General features: G+C 41.9%; 1 protein-coding gene and 1 pseudogene across 3 annotated transcripts in view; both read left to right on the plus strand.

Moving 5' to 3' along the window:
- YIPF5 (Yip1 domain family member 5) overlaps positions 1 to 15,603 on the plus strand; it is a 34,241-nt gene extending 18,638 nt beyond the window's left edge. For all 3 annotated transcript variants that reach the window (XM_073620632.1, XM_073620636.1, XM_073620635.1), the window contains 3 exons: positions 7,032 to 7,177; positions 9,749 to 9,930; positions 12,617 to 15,603. In XM_073620632.1, the coding sequence (XP_073476733.1) occupies positions 7,032 to 7,177; positions 9,749 to 9,930; positions 12,617 to 12,779 (491 nt within the window). In that variant the 3' untranslated portion in view covers positions 12,780 to 15,603. The remainder of the gene's footprint in view (positions 1 to 7,031; positions 7,178 to 9,748; positions 9,931 to 12,616) is intronic.
- LOC141135852 (U2 spliceosomal RNA) lies at positions 7,404 to 7,484 on the plus strand (annotated as a pseudogene).
- Positions 15,604 to 17,596: the final 1,993 nt, after the last annotated feature.

The raw sequence follows: 17,596 nt of genomic DNA on the forward strand, positions 1-17,596 counted from the left end.
TTGTGTGAAGGAAAGTGAAAATGGAGAAGGTGCCAAGGAATGCTCAGAGGAAGGGATAGGACAGAGGGAGGGGGAGGGGGGGGGGGGGGAGGAAAAAGGGGGCGGGAAAAAAAGGGGGGGAGAAAAGGGGGGGAAAGGGAAGGAAAAGAGAGGGAGGGAAAAAGAACCAAGAAAGGAGGGGAGGAAAGAGAGAGAACCAAGGTTGGATCGAAGGGAATGGGACAGAATGGGGAAGTGGGGGAGGGAAAGAAGGGGAGGGGAAAGAAGGGGAGGGGAAAGAAGACGGGGGAAGGGAAAGAAGGGGGATTGGGGAAAGGGGAGGGAAGGAAAGGAAGGGAAAGAGGAAAGGAAGGAAGGAAAGGGGGGGGGGAAGGGGGAAAAGGGGAGGGGAAGAGAGGAGGGGGGGAGGGGGAAAAGGGGAGGGGAAGAGAGGAGGAGGGGAGGGGGGGGGGGAACGGAAAAAACGGGAGTGAGGTGGGGGGGGAAGGGAAAAGAGGGGAGTGGAATGTGGCAGATATCCCTAAATGCCTGATAAGAAAATAAAAGCACACAAGACTGGCAGAGGGAGAAATGATAATGGCAAGAAAATTATTACCTATCGTTGCTGTAATGAAAAACCCAGACTTGAAGAGCTGCTAGTACCCAGAATGACGTGACTGTTTGCAGTCAGTGGCCAAAAACGCCACACCATACCGTCACATGGAGTCACTGTAAATGATGTAGATCAATAAGGGACGTATTAGAATATGATTTGAGAAATAAACAAAAGTCGCCAGATATTCTAAGCCCGTCAGGAGGGGGGACACCATACAAGAGTAATGGAAGTCCCCGTCCCGCAAGGAGGGCATGGCATGAGTACTCACAAGGGCTCCAGATGGTGTCGGCGCAGTGCTGTGTAGACCGTCTGAGACGGTGAGCAGCTAAGTCTGGGCATCTTAAATGCCTCCAACCCGGAAGTTTGACGGCGGAGGCGACCGCCGTGTAAACTTCCGGGTCCGGTCCTCCACTGTTGCGCAGGCGCGAGAGAATCACCCGGCGCAGGCGCACAGCTCAAAAAATGATCAATGCCTAAGCATTGGTCAGAACGAAGCAGCAGCTGAGCTCCACATAGCCCCACCTGCCGCCGGAGGAGCGCAAGCCCGCCACGGGGGGGAGAATTAACTTCTCACATCCCCCCAGAGCAGAGTGGCTGGTGCAATTTTGATAGTAACTCAATGTACAAATAATATTAATCGGAGAGTAAACTGGGAGGGGGGAACGATGCATGGTCTCCGGCGGCGGGAGCACCAAGGGACCCACAGCTCAGGAGGCATGCATCGTGGCCCGTCCCAGGGCAATATAAAAAGATTTTTTATGAATACATAACTTTAATTAATAAAGCAAGTAATCTACTGGAATTTGAGTCAGCCACAAAAAAGAAACATTGAAAAATAACAGGTTTTTTAATACAGTGAAACCACTATATATAAAAAGAGTCCACTAGTATACAGTCATAGGGAAGAGATCTGAAGTCTAGTAGAGTGCAGTCCAAAGGTTTTATGAGTATGATATTTGGTGTGATTTTTCATGGTTTTCTATGTGGTTGGAATACGGCAGAGGCGGGGGGGGGGGGGGGGGGGGGGGGGGGGATTTGTAACAGAATTATTCAAGGAAGTACTTATATGAGTGTGCCTCATTAATGCCGGGAGGAACGCATGCATTGAGTCGTTCAATCCAAAGGGATTCACGTTTTAAAATTTCGCGGTCCCAATTGCCCCCACGGGGGTCTTCAGGGACAACGTCTAACACAGTAAACCTTATATAATCCAGATTGAAGCGATGGTGAATGCCAATATGGCGGCCTACGGTGGTAAGCTTGCCGTTTGTAGAGGCGTATAGGTGGTCCCCCAGTCTCTGCCGTAATTCTCTGATTGTTTTCCCCACATAAAAGGCGCTGCAGGTACAAGTCATGAGGTAAATTACTCCACGTGTACCACAATGGGCTGAATGTTTGGGGAAAAACATTTCACCATTGGGGAGTAAGACGTGTTGTCCTTCTTGAATCCAGGGGCAATGTGGACAGTTGCCACATTTTGTATGTGCCCCTAGGTTCCGGCGGGCCGGAGGAAGGAATCCTATAATGACTGTGTGTTAATCTATCCCTTAGAGAGGTAGCCCTTCTAAAGACCAAGTCGGGGGTGGGTTTAATGTATTTTTTGAGGGTGTGGTGGTCAGTCAGGATATGCCAGTGGTTGGACAGTGGTTGGTGATTCTCTAATAGAACATACCGTTTGAACTCTTTAAAACCTTATTCTTTCGAATTTTTTATAATAGTACTACCCCAATTTGCCTCCCTGGCCCGCCCCCGGGGGAACGCCTCTCGAGGGCGTCTCACTGTATCGCTCCAGAGAACCTTCACAGGTTATAGTTTGGAGAGTGCAATTTTTAAACTTTAAATTCTAAAATATGTTCTCCAATATCAATTATGTACCTTCTTAACACTATTTATGTACTTTGTTTGTTATGTTGATACTATATTGCTTTTCATCCTTATAGACCATACTATCAGACGCCTCCTGAAGAAGCGGCTGTGACCGCGAAACCGTAGAGGTCACGTCTGCAAGTATCATACTATTTAACCTCTGTCCATGTACCTGTGTGGGCATGGGCTGTACCAACTTAGTATCAACAATGCTGTAAACAATCACTATTGTCTATATATGTTAAATCATGAACATGTACAATATATGTCCCCTGTAGGACTTTTTTATTACTTTTTGAAATAAACTTATACATTTTTTAAACAAGGTTTTTCTTTATGGTACCGCAATAGTCCTTTTTTTCTTGTGAAAGAGGCAGGACCCGATTGGAGAGGTCCTTGCTTTGGTCTCTCTTTCAACCTTACTTCCCGGTAGACTAATCTCTCACAGAAGCTATGTCCACCTTAGTGGAGTTTGGAAGATACTCGGGACTCCAGATTAACTGGACCAAATCCTCCCTGATGCTTATTGATGAAGGGGGTACTCCTCCCAATAACAGTGCAGTGCCTATAGCCACCTCCTTTAGATACTTGGGTATTCAGGTGACGCCTAGAATCAGAGACTACGGTAGATTAAATATATCCCCGTTGCTACAAAAATTTAGAGAACGGATTAAAACATGGAATTCAATCTGTCTGTCGGTAACAGGCAGGGTGAATTTGATTAAAATGATTCTTATGCCCCAACTGTTATATGTACTTCATAATACACCCATGGTAGTGACTCTAAAGACATTTAGAATTATCAATTCCCTATTTAGACTACTTATATGGAGGGGGCGCTCTCCACAGATTAAACTCGAACATCTCCAGCGTCCTAAGGATGAGGAAGGGCTCGCCCTTCCCAATCCCTGGCTCTACTATATAGCTGCGCAGCTGCAGCAACTGATAGGTACAATGCACACTGGCGCAGAGAAAGAGAGACCTATATGCAGTTCCTTAGAACTAGTAATGTTGCACACAGTTAAAGACTTGGTTCCGACAGCCCTGGAGGCGTTAGATTTTGGTAAATCAAATAAGAAATAACCGACCTATGACCTAATCCAAAAAATATGGTCCAAAACTAAATATATGCAGGGTGTGACGGGTTTCACGGACTACAGTCCAATATGGTTCAATGAAACATACCCAGAATTAGCCAAGATACAGCATGTAGCGATATGGAGGAGATATGGGGTGATATATATCAGGCAGATTTTCCAAAACGGGAAACTGCATACATTTGAGAACTTGCAGAGGCTATTTGAGTTACCCCAATCCATGCGGTTTTACTACATGCAATTAAAACATGCAGTGGTGGCACAGAGTAAGTCCTCGGATTGAGTCGCTTCAACCCCCGTGTTTAATGTGATTGCAGGGGCTAACAATACTAAGGGTTTTATATCACAGTGTTACAGTATGTTACTACAAAACTTTCTAAATAAACATCCTCTAGGGATGCTGGCCAAATGGGAGAGGGATGTTGGCCCGATGGACGGGGATCAGTGGGAAGAGGTGTTGCAGGCTGTGCCCACATGCTCCCTAAACGTTATGCAAAGATTGACACAACTGTATATCATATTACGAGTATATTATACCCCTCACCGATTATATGCTATGGGTCTTTGACCCACCCCACTTTGTACCAGATGCAAAAGGAAACATGGGGACCTGATCCACCTGCTGTGGAGGTGCCCAAAGCTTCACCCCTACTGGAGTGAGGTGGTGGACACTGTTAATAGGGTATTTCAGGTCACGCTACCTACAGACCCCAAACACTGTCTGCTCAATGTGTTAGATGAGCTGGGGTGGGATGAAAATACTAAAGTGGCAGTTACTAAAGCTATTTTCGTGGCATGTAAACTAATCATGACGCATTGGATTTCAGAAGAGCCTCCTGCTCTTAAAGAATGGATTAATGCTATGGGGGAAATGTTACGAAAGGATAAAGTAATTTACCAACATAGAGGCTGCCCGCAGAAGTTCGAGAAACTCTGGGGACCATGGCTTAATGTTCCTGGGCTCGCCCCGATGGATTTGGTTGTAGGCAGATTGCTGGGTTTGGGGGTATGAGGTACTAAATGTCAAGCAGATTGAGCCTCTTCGGTATAGTCCCTTGCTTGGTTTACTTATTCCCTTTGTTTATGCTGATGCTGGGGTCTACAAATGGATTATAATATGTCAGTGAAATAAACAGTCTGACAATGTCTGGTTAAGTCGGTGACTTAAGAAATGTTGGTTAAATAATACAGTCTGCAGTGTATACAAATGTGATATATCTCATGGTAGAATGTATTACTGATTACAATTGTGACGTCGGTATGTGTATGTTTTTACATGTTTTTTCTTTTCTTTGGATAAAAAAAAAATAATATACTCTCATCACATTGACGGTTGCGGTTGCGGTCGTACTTCTGATCATATCCCACGTGTCTTCAACTCGGAGACTACCTCGGTATTAGCTTGTTACTGCGTGATCGGGATGAGGCTCCACACACGTGTAGTTGCTGCCCCACCGACAGAACGGATACTGGCTGGAACTAACGAATGGCTTGTGGGATCCTGTGCAGTTCACTCAGTGATCGGGATGAAGCTCCACGTTCGTATAGTTGCTGCCACACCGAAGGGACCGATACAGGCCAGAAATAACGAACGGCTTGTGAAGTCCAGTGCAGTTCACTCGGACAGCTAACAAACGGTTCCACAGTGACGTAGTGACGTCATGCTGACACATTTCACCAGCCAATGGACGCTGGTTTCTTCAGAGCCAGTAATCCATGTCCTTAGTCTGCTTGTCTTCAGCAAACTGTTTGCGTGCTTTCTTGTGAATCATCCTTAGGAGAGGATTCCTTCTGGGACAACAGCCATGCAGACCAATTTGATGCTGTGTGCGGCATATGGTCTGAGCACTGACAGACTCTGCAGCAATGCTGGCAAAATTCATATGTCTTTCCCAAAGACAACCTCTGGATATGACGCTGAGCACATGCACTCAACCTCTTTGGTCGACCCATGGCGAGGCCTGTTCTGAGTGGAACCTGTCCTGTTAAACCGCTGTATGGTCTTGGCCACCGTGCTGCAGCTCAGTTCCAGGGTCTTGGCAATCTTCTTATAGCCTAGGCCATCATTTATTTAGAGCAACAATTCTTTTTTTTTTTTTTTTTTTTTTGAGATCCTCAGATCCTCTTTGCCATGAGGTGCCATGTTGAACTTCCAGTGACCAGTATGAAAGAGTGAGAGCGATAACACCAAATTTAACACACCTACTCCCAGTTCACACCTGAGACACTTGTAACACTTATGAGTCGCATGACATCGGGGAGGGAAAATGGCTAATTGGGCCAAATTTGGACATTTTCACTTAGGGGTGTACTCACTTGTGTTGCCAGTGATTTAGACATTAATGGCTGTGTGTTGAGTTATTTTGAGGGGACAGCAAATTTACACTGTTATACAAGCTGTACACTCACATTGTAGCAGTGTCATTTCTTCAGTGTTATCACATGAAAAGATATAATAAAATATTTACAAAAATCGTGTTCGGCCGGCAGTCCCTCCTCCCGCCACGCTCCAGTGCCCTTCCGCCACTTACCGGAGCTGTCGGCAGCGCCGGAGGCGATCTGGTCTTCTCTGTGGCTGGGCATGGAGACGAGTGAGGGGAAGCTGGCCCCCACCCATCTCCATGACATTACAGGGGCGGAAGCGATGTCAAAACGTCACTTCCGCCCATAGCTCTTAAAGGGTCTTTTTTTTTTTTTTTTTATTATTATTATTATTATTATTATTGCATTTTAGTGTAAATATGAGATCTGAGGTCTTTTTTCTGTTACAAGGGATGTTTACATTCCTTGTAATGGAAATAAAAGTGACACAATTTTTTTTTTTTTTTTTTTTTTTAAACCGTGTAAAAATAAAAGATAAAATAAATAAGGGGAAAAAAATTACGTTTTTAAATGAGCCCCTGTCCCGCCGAGCTCGCATGCAGAAACTAACGCATATGTGAGTAGCGCCCGCATATGAAAATGGTGTTCAAACTACACCTGTGAGCTATCGCCGCGATCGGTACAGCGAGAACAATAATTCTAGCCCTAGACCTCCTCTGTAACTCAATACATGCAACCTGTAGAATTTTTTAAACGTCGCCTATGGAGATTTTAAGGGTAAAAGTTTGGCTCCATTCCACGAGCGGGCGCAATTTTGAAGCGTGACATGTTGGGTATCAATTTAACATTATCTTTCACAATATAAATGTTGTTGTTTTTTTTTTTTTGTTTTTTCAAAAAAAAAAGTGCGCTTGTAAGACTGCTGCGCAAATACTGTGTGACAGAAAGTATTGCAACAACCACCATTTTATTCCCTAGGGTGTTATGAAATGAAGAAAATTTATAATTTTTGGGGGTTCTAAGTAAATTTCTAGCAAAAAAAATTGTTTTTAACTTGTAAACAACACATCTAAAAAAGAGGCTTGCTCCGTAAGTGGTTAAATAGCTGTTTTCTTGTATTGCATTCTTAACTATTTGTATTTATTCCACAGAGCTTGGAATCAACTTTGATCACATATGGCAGAAAACGTTAACTGTGCTCCACCCATTAAAAGTAGCAGATGGCAGCATCATGAATGAGACAGATCTGGCAGGTCCAATGGTTTTCTGCCTTGCTTTTGGAGCTACACTACTGCTGGTATGCCTATTGTCTTTTGGTGTATAATGTAAATTACTTGTATTATTATGTATTTGCTTTTATTTCAAGATGTTTTTTTTTTTGCTTCCATGAGTATAAAACTAATCTTTTCGCAGTATATCAACCTCTCGCTCTCCAGTATATACTTAGACCCTGTATTTTAAGGCATAGTCATTGCAATTTTTTTACTTTTTATTCTACAGAGCCTCTGCTTTCAGATAATGTACAATCTTCTCAGCCTTTTGGCTAAGATCAAGTGTAGTATCTGTTCTTATCAGTCTCCAGAGGAGGCGCTGTGCTACTCTCGTTGGGGAAGGCCAGCAATTCCAATGGTGTTATAGTGCCTGGAAGGGTGGTTTCCAGCAGGGACTATGCCGAGTTGCCTGACAGATACTGGGGACCGGCCAATGGTTGAGTCTGAGCCGTCTGGAAGGGTGCTCCTGGTGAGGATGGGTGCTGAATCTGGGTCTGGCTGGAGGGTCGGGTCCCTGGCCTTTTGGCCTAGATTGTGGTAGCTCTAGCTACAGACAGTTTTTCGGAACAGAACACTGGCTCCTCTCTAGCAGGGGGGGAGGAGCGGTTAGTAATTCCGAATGTAATTAGGAAGGAGTGATGGGAGCGACGGTGGAGCCTGATAGCAAAGGGCTCTCACCAAGCTCCCTGAACTTCATGCCTTTCTGCCTGGAGTGGGGGCGGCTGTGGTCTGGGTCGTTGGTCAGGGTTGGTCCTGAAAGCCTATGGAGTATGTGCCCCTGGAGTGGCAGTCCAGGGGTGCCAAAAAATCACTGAGTGGCAGTCTCTTTGATTTGAGGCACCACAGTCACTGCACCATAGAACACGCTTTTTTTAGCACCTGACTCTTGGGCCGGGCCTTTTGGCTGGGACCAGAGGAATTTTTTATTCCCGGCCCTAGGGCCTGGTCATTGTTTCACACAATGGCCACCTTTTCACTCTCCTCTTCACTTATTCCTTCCCCGCTTTATTTTATTTATTAAGCCTATGTTTGTCACTTTTTGTATTTTTTGTTTGTGCACGGTTTGTTGCACTGTGTGAGTAGGGTTGCGGGTCCTCGAGCCAGCCCTGAATGTCTTGGGAAGGGGTGGACATGGCCTTTTGGCTTAGTTTGCCCTTTCTCATGGGGTCTCCCTTCAGTGGAGCCTCACCTAGTACTTGGGTGGGTCTGTTTCAGCAGGCCCTCCAGAGAACGGGGTCCGTCTGGTTTCGGCCAGATGGACCATTATAAGTACCCTTGTCCCCGTCTGGAGCCTAACGCCCCGGGGGATTCAGGGAAAGGCACTCTTGTGTACCCGTTTGCTCTTTTTTGTGTTTCACTCTTTGTGTGTGCACATTTTTTTGGCACCGGGTGAAGTTTTTGGGTGTGTTTATGCACGCCACAGGCTTTCAAAAAAAAATATTAAAGTGTGTGTGTGTGTGTGTGTGTATGCTTTAGCCAAAAATGCAGATTTTAACAAGTGTGAAAAATTTGCTCCAGAGGGAACTTATTAATATGGGTTATAAAGAATGACTGACATGGACGCTGAAGCCTGTAGAGCATGAATGAGGCTGGATATGCATGCAGGCGGTGTGCATTCGGGGCCATCCTGCATGTTTGTCGTACTCTGATCTGCAGCTGTGTCCATATAGCCGCTCTATCTCCATTCACTCACGTAGGCTGCAGGCATGTAGCTCTAGACTTTTTTTAAAGGCCTTGTGCAGGCCTTAGACCCTTAAGTGGTTTGCTTTATGTTATTACTTATAATAAACTATACCAATACATGTACTGCAGTTTCTTTCCTGTATATAATTACCTTTTTATAAAAGAGTAAGAGGGATACATAACCTCTGGTGAGAGACCATTCTAGTGATTCCTCTGTTGCAGACCAAAACTGCCATTGATATCTAACATTTTGTGGATTTGTGCGAAGCCACGTATCTTACTACACACAATCATTTCACCTATGTGCCCAAACATCACTACTGTGTATTGCAGTGAAGTAGCTGCCAGATAGTGGAACCGCAGCGTGCAGTGGTAGACGCAGCATCCAAAACTACCCACAAGTATTGGATGCCAGTGGTGGCTGGAGCTCTGCAACAAAGCAAAGATTGGAGTCACCACCTGAGACAGGGGTACATATTCATCCCTTTTTGCAGTGTACTTATACAGCAATTTATTTTTCTAACTATAAGGTAGCGTTAATGCGGATTTCCAGCAGAGGTAAGACATGTTTTTCTTGCTGTGTGGTCTGTTACCCCCTACAAGCAGATTACTCTCTTTACCCCCAGATGGGGCCCTACAGGCGTGGCTTGGCAAGCTTCCTGATCCCTCCCTGTGGAGTAAATTCTCCTCCTTTTTCTATGGCAAATCTGCCATGGTGGGGTGACATGGAAATGTTGCAAATGATAAGTAAATGATGTTGGTGTTGGCAAACAAAAATCTGAAAGACAGATTTCATAGCATTTGAGGAAATCTACACAGATAGCTTTAGTGTCATTTCCAAGTATTACCATTCTTTGGAGACCAGGTTGTGTTATATTGGTTTTAATTTCCTTTTAATCTTTCTGTTCTGACAGGCGGGAAAGATCCAGTTTGGTTATGTTTATGGGATCAGTGCAATCGGCTGTCTGGGGATGTTTTGCCTTCTCAACTTGATGAGTATGACCGGCGTTTCCTTTGGCTGTGTTTCAAGTGTCCTGGGCTACTGTCTCCTGCCTATGATTATCCTGTCTGGTTTTGCTGTAGTCTTATCTTTGCAGTAAGTAACACAGAGACTTTTCCTCACCCTCTTTTAGAAAAGGTGTTTTTCCTGTAGCAACATCAAATGTTCGCTTCAGTTTTCTAGTATGTACCCAGAAATTGAGCATCAATTCTAAAGTAGCATCTAACCGTGTAATGCAAGCATAGGAGCAGTGATCACAGGGAATTTTCAGGTGCTATTACATAGCGTACAACATGAATATCCAAGTGTTTGTATAAAAAATACTTCTATTTGCAATATTGTCCCATTGACAAAAATGAGCCAATTCATCTTTGTAGTGGCCCACTGCAAGGGAAGAATTTTAGGTTTCCTGGAGTTTGACTTTAAGCCAAAAGCTTTGTATATGTACTTATTTTGAAGAGTAGGGACTGGGCAAAGCCTTGGCCTTTTTATCTTCTGCTATCCATGTCATATTAGGGAGAGTTCCCTTCAAATTTGCAGTTGTCACACATACAGGATTGGAGGGAAAATGACATAAAATGAATTGTTTTTTCCTCCCTTTCAGTGCACAATGACAGTGGTAACAAGGGGAAAATAGAAATGATGAATCATCTTAATGGTGACAGGGTTCTCAACCTTCACCACTCTATCCAAAAACTAAAAAAAAAAAAAAAAAAATGTTTTTGCTTTAGATGCACTTTAACCCCCCACCCCCCTTTTTTCTTTCATTAAACTGATGTTTGGAAGCCAGATTTATTCAGATTGCTATTATCCCCATTTTATACAAGCTAACACTCATATCCGGCCTACTCCTCTTTGCTCACGTTACCTACTGTAATGGAACTTAATGTAATTTGCTGTCTTGGTAACTGTTCTTGGTTAGAACTCCCTACTGTTCACCTGTCAAGGCTGCACTTTATTTTATCATATCACATGCTGTTGTACTGTATCTGTAATAACTGACTACATAAATATGTTCTTTATTCTTTTTGGATAGCAATAAGATATGTGAATAACAAACCTATATTGAACAAGATACAGAACGCAAAATACTAAATACTGAAAGACATTTACAGATGTGCATTATACTTTTCTCCATGCCCCTAAACCTGAAATTTTTAGGTTTAAACTTATACAAACCTATTTTTGTCTGGCTATTGTGAACAAACATAGGTAACCTAGACAAAGTAGACATTATAATAATTTCATTTTAAGTTGGAAGTCATTTTTCTAAGTTTTTTGTTAAGTAAACAAGCATGTTTGTAGAAGACAATGTTCATGTTAGGTATTATTCTAGTTCATAACAATGAATGTGTAAGGCTTCATTTAGACTTGCGGTTGTGGGGGGGAGGGGGGGGGGAGCAAAGATGCGCTGTTGAGACGAGTTTTTGCTTCCCACCAATAGCCCCCCCTTAAGCCGCAACCAGCAGCGAACAAGTATGTTTACATGGCGTGGCCTCAATGCTTTGCCCCGAGGCAAAGTTGACCCAACATGAAGCGATCGGCATGCAGCAAGCTTGCCAAATGCTACACATTCAAGTAAATGGGGAAGTGCCACAAACTCCCTGCAACCATGTGCAATGCATGCAGCTGCGGTTTTTTTTTCTGCAAAAATTGCAATAAAACAGGCAGTGAGGACGTGTCGCATCTCTTCCTCAGTGCTGGTCAGTAGCCTCTGGAGCATGATCTGAATGTGGATCGGGCTTCCGGCGAAGGAAATGTAGGTGCGCGTTTAAATCTACCCTAAAATTTAAAGGTGTATAAATTCGAGAAGAAGAATGTCCATAAATTTATTTTTTTTGGCCTATTTTTATTTTAACAGGTGATCCAGCTTTTGTAACACACCTCCCGTACTAGGGTGACAATGCATTCAAACCTTATTGTATCTGTGGAGGAATAGCATTGTCCCCGTAGGTCAGGACTGCAGAACCAGTCCCCTCCTTCTATTCTTTATACTAATAGGTAGGAATTTTTCTAAAGTACTCAGCTGGGAATAATGTAGCTAATAACCGTCAACACAGGAAGTTATTTTTGGCAGGGTCAACAGGTTTTTTGTTTTTTGTTTTTTGCAGTTATTTAAACCGATTATAGGATAACACTTCTAATGGTTTTTTGTTTGGCATAGCTGCTGCTGTATTAGAGAGCAGAGTCTGGAAGTGCCTGGGACTTTAGCTATAGCTGTACTCCCAAAGCTGCAAGAAAAACTGGCGGATGCCACCTTGAGTAAATGCATAGCATGCCAGCACATTTTCAAAGTGGCTAAATTCCTGGAGTTCAGCCCCAAAGCAGTTGTATATTACCTATTGTGCAATTTGCATGCAAAACTGTAATACTAATAATCCTTCTGTTATTGTAATCCTTCACAACAAAGAGTTAGTTGTGAGTAACGACGCTGCCAAATAACTCCATGTCTGTTTTCTCAAATGTGCCCCAACTGCGAGCACTATTTTAACAATGAGATTCAGCCTCAGAACTCAATACTAAGGGGCATTTTTTAAACATGCGCAGATAGGTTCATTTTCAGAGAGGGTAATTTTTAATATGCAATTTCATCAAAGTAACTAAATCTGTTTTGACATATATCCCTCATTGTGCCGCCAACCTGCACTGGATATACACTAACCATCATCTGGAAGCCCAGTGTTGGCATTTGTCTGACAGAGCATTACAATTTATTTGGGTACTAGAGAATACTTCAATGTGTAAAGCTGTCATTAAGACATGTTTGTTTTTCTTTTCTCAGAGGGATTGTCGGTGTTCTTCTCACAGCTTTGATCATTGGTTGGTGTAGCTTTTCCGCCTCAAAAATCTTCATTTCTGCTTTAGCCATGGAGGGACAGCAATTCCTGGTCGCTTATCCTTGTGCTTTACTTTATGGAGTGTTTGCTCTTATTTCTGTGTTTTGAACTGAATATTCCAGTTGGACTACAATGGGCCAAACACATCCTGAAGACAATTTCTCCTGTTTTTAAGGATTCGTGAACTCCTGTTATGCACATACTCGGGGAACAGTGGAAAAATTACACAAATCCAATGTTCGTTTTTTATACAGAACTTTTAAATACTAAATGGACTCAGAATAGCTTTCATTCTACTAAGAGCTTGCGTTTAGAAGTTAGATCATTTTTCAGGTTGTTTACGAGGGATAAGAATATATTCAATATTCTTATTCTTAATTCAATAAGAATTCTGGGGTGACATTTGGTGAATAGTCACAGTATGGAAGTGGAGTAATTGGTAATAAAGGAGTTTCCGAGTTTAACATGCTATATATTTTATAATGCTAAGTGCATGTTGACATCACCAGTTATTTGGCTATAAACAAGAATGTAAGTCAAGCTATTTTGTTTTTTTCTTTTAAAAAATGAATTTATTTTCTTCAAAAAAAAAAAAAATACCCATTTAAGTTATGCTACCAAATTTCTTTAAATTAAAAAAAGGTTTGTTCCACTTCCTTAAGGTGCATAGCATTGGTTTATATTTCTTTTTTACTTGGTTACTTTTATCATGTCAAATGTGGTAAACTTTACAGCTTATTAGAATTTATTTATTGTGTCTTGAAGAAAATTTTGTTTTGTTCAGACTGTGCCCGTCCAGTCCTCACCATTGAAAGGCTAAAGTCAACTTACATTACACAGTCTGTTGGAAACCAGTGTAAACCATGCACAGACGTCACTACAATTGGCATATCAGAAAACATGTCCCAAATACTTTATGTTCTGTTAATGAACACTATTCCTGGACCATGTGTGTTTTTTTTTTTTTTTTTTTTTTAAATTCCAGTGTAAAGCAAATACCGTCTTACTGCTCTTTCCAGTGATAAAGGGAAGAGAGATGTGGTGTTGTATTGTTCTGCAATTATGTGTCATTAAATGAATAAGGAAAAAAAAAAAAACTTTTCAGAATTTCTTCAGTTATAAAATGTACACCTCTGCAAAAACTGAAATGTAAGCCCTGGGTTGCATACAGTGCCTTGCAAAAGTATTCTATGAGGCAACAAAAACACGAAAAATGCCACGGGGGTCCCTTGGCATTTTTTGTGATTTTGTTGCTTCATAACCTGGAATTAACATGGATTGTTTGAGGATTTGCATAATTTAATTTACAGAACATGCCCACAACTTTGAAGATATTTTTTTTTTTTTTTTTTAATTGTGAAGCAAACAACAAATAGGACAAAATAACAGAAAAAGTCAATATGCATAACTATTCACCCCCCTAAAGTCAATACTTTGTACAGCCACCTTTTGCGGCTATCACAGCTCCAAGTCGCTTTGGATAAGTCTCTATGAGCTTGCCACATCTTACCACTGGGATTTTTGCCCACTACTTGCAAAACTGCTCAAGCTCCTTCAAGTTGGATGGTTTGCGCTTGTGAATAGCAATCTTTAAGTCTGACCACAGATTTTCTATTGGATTGAGGTCTGGGCTTTGACTAGGCCATTCCAACACATTTACATGTTTCCCCTTAAACCACTCAAGTGTTGCTTTAGCAGTGTGTTTGGGGTCATTGTCCTGCTGGAAGGTGAACCTCCATCCTAGCCTCAAATCACACACACAGTGATACAAGTTTTTGCTCAATAATATCCTTGTATTTAGCACCATCCATCTTTCCCTCAACCAGTTTCCTAGTCTCGACTGCTAAAAAACATCCCCACAGCATGATGCTGCCACCACCATGTTTCCCTGTGGGAATGGTGTTCTTTGGGTGATGTGATTTATTGGGTTTTCACCAGACATAGCGTTTTCTTTGGCCATAAAATTCAGTTTTAGTCTCATTAGACCAGAGCACCTTCCTCCATACATTTTGGGAGTCTCCCACATGCCCTTTCGCAAACTTAAAATGTGCCATTTTGTTTTTTGCTGAAAGTAATGGCTTTCTTCTGACCACTCTGCCATAAAGCCAAACTCTATGGAGCTTATTGTCATCCTATGTACAGATACTCCAGTCTCTGCTGTGGAACTCTGCAGCTCTTCCAGGGTTACCTTAGGTCTCTGTGCTTCATCTCTGATTAATGACATCCTTGCCCGGTTTGTGAGTTTTGGTGTGCGGCCGTCTCTCGGCAGGTTTGCTGTTTTGCCATGTTCTTTCCATTTGGTTAAGATAGATTTGATGGTGCTCCTAGGGATCATCAAAGATTTGGATATTTTTTTTTATAACCTAACCCTGACTTGTACTTCTCATCAACATTGTCCCTTACTTGTTTGGAGAGTTCCTTGGTCTTCGTGGCAGTGTTTGGTTAGTGGTGCCTCTTGCTTAGGTGTTGCAGCCTCTGGGGCCTTTCAAAAAGGTGTGTGTGTATATGTAATTAAAGTTCGTGTGACACTTAGATTGCACACAGGTGTACATCATTTCACTAATGATGTGACTTCTGAAGGTAATTGGTTGCACCAGAGCCTTTTAGGGGGTGAATACATACGCATATGCCAATTATCAGTTTTCTAGTTCTGAAAAATTGTTTTATGTATATATTTTTCTAATTTCACTTCACCAACTTAGACTATTGTGTTCTGATCCATCGCATATAATTCAGATAAAAAAAAACCCATTGAACTAAAGGCTGTAATGTAACAAAATAGGTAAAAAGCCAAGGGGGATGAATACTTTTGCAGGGCACTGTATGGGGATCTCTTCAGTACTTTATTATATGGGCATTACAACAATCTGGTAATCTTAGAGCCAGGGGAGGATTTGGATCACTTAGCTTGCAGAACAAATGCAGTGCAGTGTGAAATAATGAATGTACAGCATAGTGTACAAAATGCATAGGTGTCAAAAATGGAATGGGCCGTGCATCTTACAGGATGAAAATAGTGTGAAATAGGAAATGTACAGAAAAGAATGAGGTTATGTTGAAGCGGTATTGTACAAAATGAAGTAGTGTAGAATAGGAAATGCGCAGAGTGTGGAATAGGGGATGTACCACACATTGTACAGAAAGGGACTGTGAAATGGGGAATTTATAGAATGGTGTGAAAAAAAGCACAGAACAGCAGCGAGTACAGAATGAGCTGTTGTGGAGCCTGGAATGTTCAGTACAGCTTATAGAATGGGATTGTGTAGAGAAAAATGAATGTTACGGCACCCAGAATTAGGCCATGTGAAATGGGGCATGTACACAACTGCAGAATGGGGCAGCTTGAAAAGGGAGTGTACTGCATAACAGGCAAAATGAAGCCGTGTGGAATAGTAATGCACAGTGTAAAAAAACTGGTGTGGACTAGAGAATAAAGAGCATGGTGTACAGAATGAGGCTGTGTAAAAAAAAAAAAAAAAAAAAAAAGGAATGAACCCAAATAGCGTGAACATTAACCCGCTCAGATGGAATGAGAGTATGCAAAACACACACACACACACATATGAACTACATAAATTGTTTATAGTTTCCTTTTTATCTTCTATATTTATGCACCTGCATCTTTTCAAACCAGAAAGAAAAAAATGTTTGCAGGTGCTTGTTTTTAATTTGTTTTGATGGAAAGGCATTACAAATATTCAATACAATTGTAGCAAAAAAAAAAAAAGCCCAATCATCCATATTTGATTTTTCCTTTTTTGCTCAATAAAATGCAATTTAGAATTTATAAATTAAATCTACATACAACTAGGCTTCAGTATTCATTGAAACCTGTTCTGTGAAAGGCCCTAAAAACTATGGTTTAGTTAACAATTCCCTGAATGCAGAATACATCTGATACACATGCAAGTAGAAATGCTAAGTGCTGCAGCCTTTCTTGGAACACCTAGTTTCACTACTGAAAGACAGTGCAGCTATAACATGATGTGGATCTCCTTGAGTAGTATAGCTCTACATAATATAAATGTATCTGGCCCAGATATCGCTAAGATACATTTGAAAGTATTTTTTTTCTGACTGGAGAAACCTGTGGGGATTTGTGCCTTTTTTTTTTTTTTTTTTTTTTTTTTTTTGACTGGCTAAAAAATTGGAAATGTTAAGCACAGTTGTGCTCTTTGCTTTAAAGTAAATCTATTGGTAAAATAAAATTACAAACTAACAGCAGCAGCAGGTGGCTGAGGATAAAGTAAAATAACAATGCTAAAAACAGCCTTGGGTAGCTATCCATATATGCTGTACATGTCTCTGGTTGCAGCTGGACCCTTCCTGAAGCAGCCATGCAGATATTTATTGTCTCAAACTTGCTGTTTGCATAAGTAAAGCTGCTTTTTTCATTTTGCAACACACTGGTCTGTTGATAGGTCACTCATTCAGCAGACAGTACATTTTTGGGTATGCCTTAACTTGGCTGCGTGGTAGCGGAGAAAAACGTTTGTGGCTCCAGGCGATGCTGGACTGAAAGATACTGGAGTCTACCTCCATTCCCCAGTTCCTGCACAGGCAGCATTTAGGTTTCCAAAGAGAAAAATTATTTCATTATTCTCAGCTGTAGCTTTCTCGCTTACTGTGTTTTTCTTTCAGTGGAGCTAATTTAATTATAAACAAACTGCAGGTAAGTTTTAAGGCAGAAGAGACTATGTATGTCTCTTCTGCCATAAAGCCTCTCACATTTTTCCCAATCCCACAATGCCTGCCACGCATATGCAGTACAGTGTACATCCCCAGTATCTGTCTTGACACCCAGAACATACTCCTTTGTATTTTACAAAGTAACTCCCGTGTCCATGTGCAGGAGTTGCATCATCCGTGGATAAGCCAAAGACTCTAGACCTGAAAATAGATCAGAATAAGATGTTAGGGACAGA

Source organism: Aquarana catesbeiana, linkage group LG03 (assembly GCF_042186555.1).
Source record: "Aquarana catesbeiana isolate 2022-GZ linkage group LG03, ASM4218655v1, whole genome shotgun sequence".
Taxonomy (NCBI): Eukaryota; Metazoa; Chordata; class Amphibia; order Anura; family Ranidae; genus Aquarana; species Aquarana catesbeiana.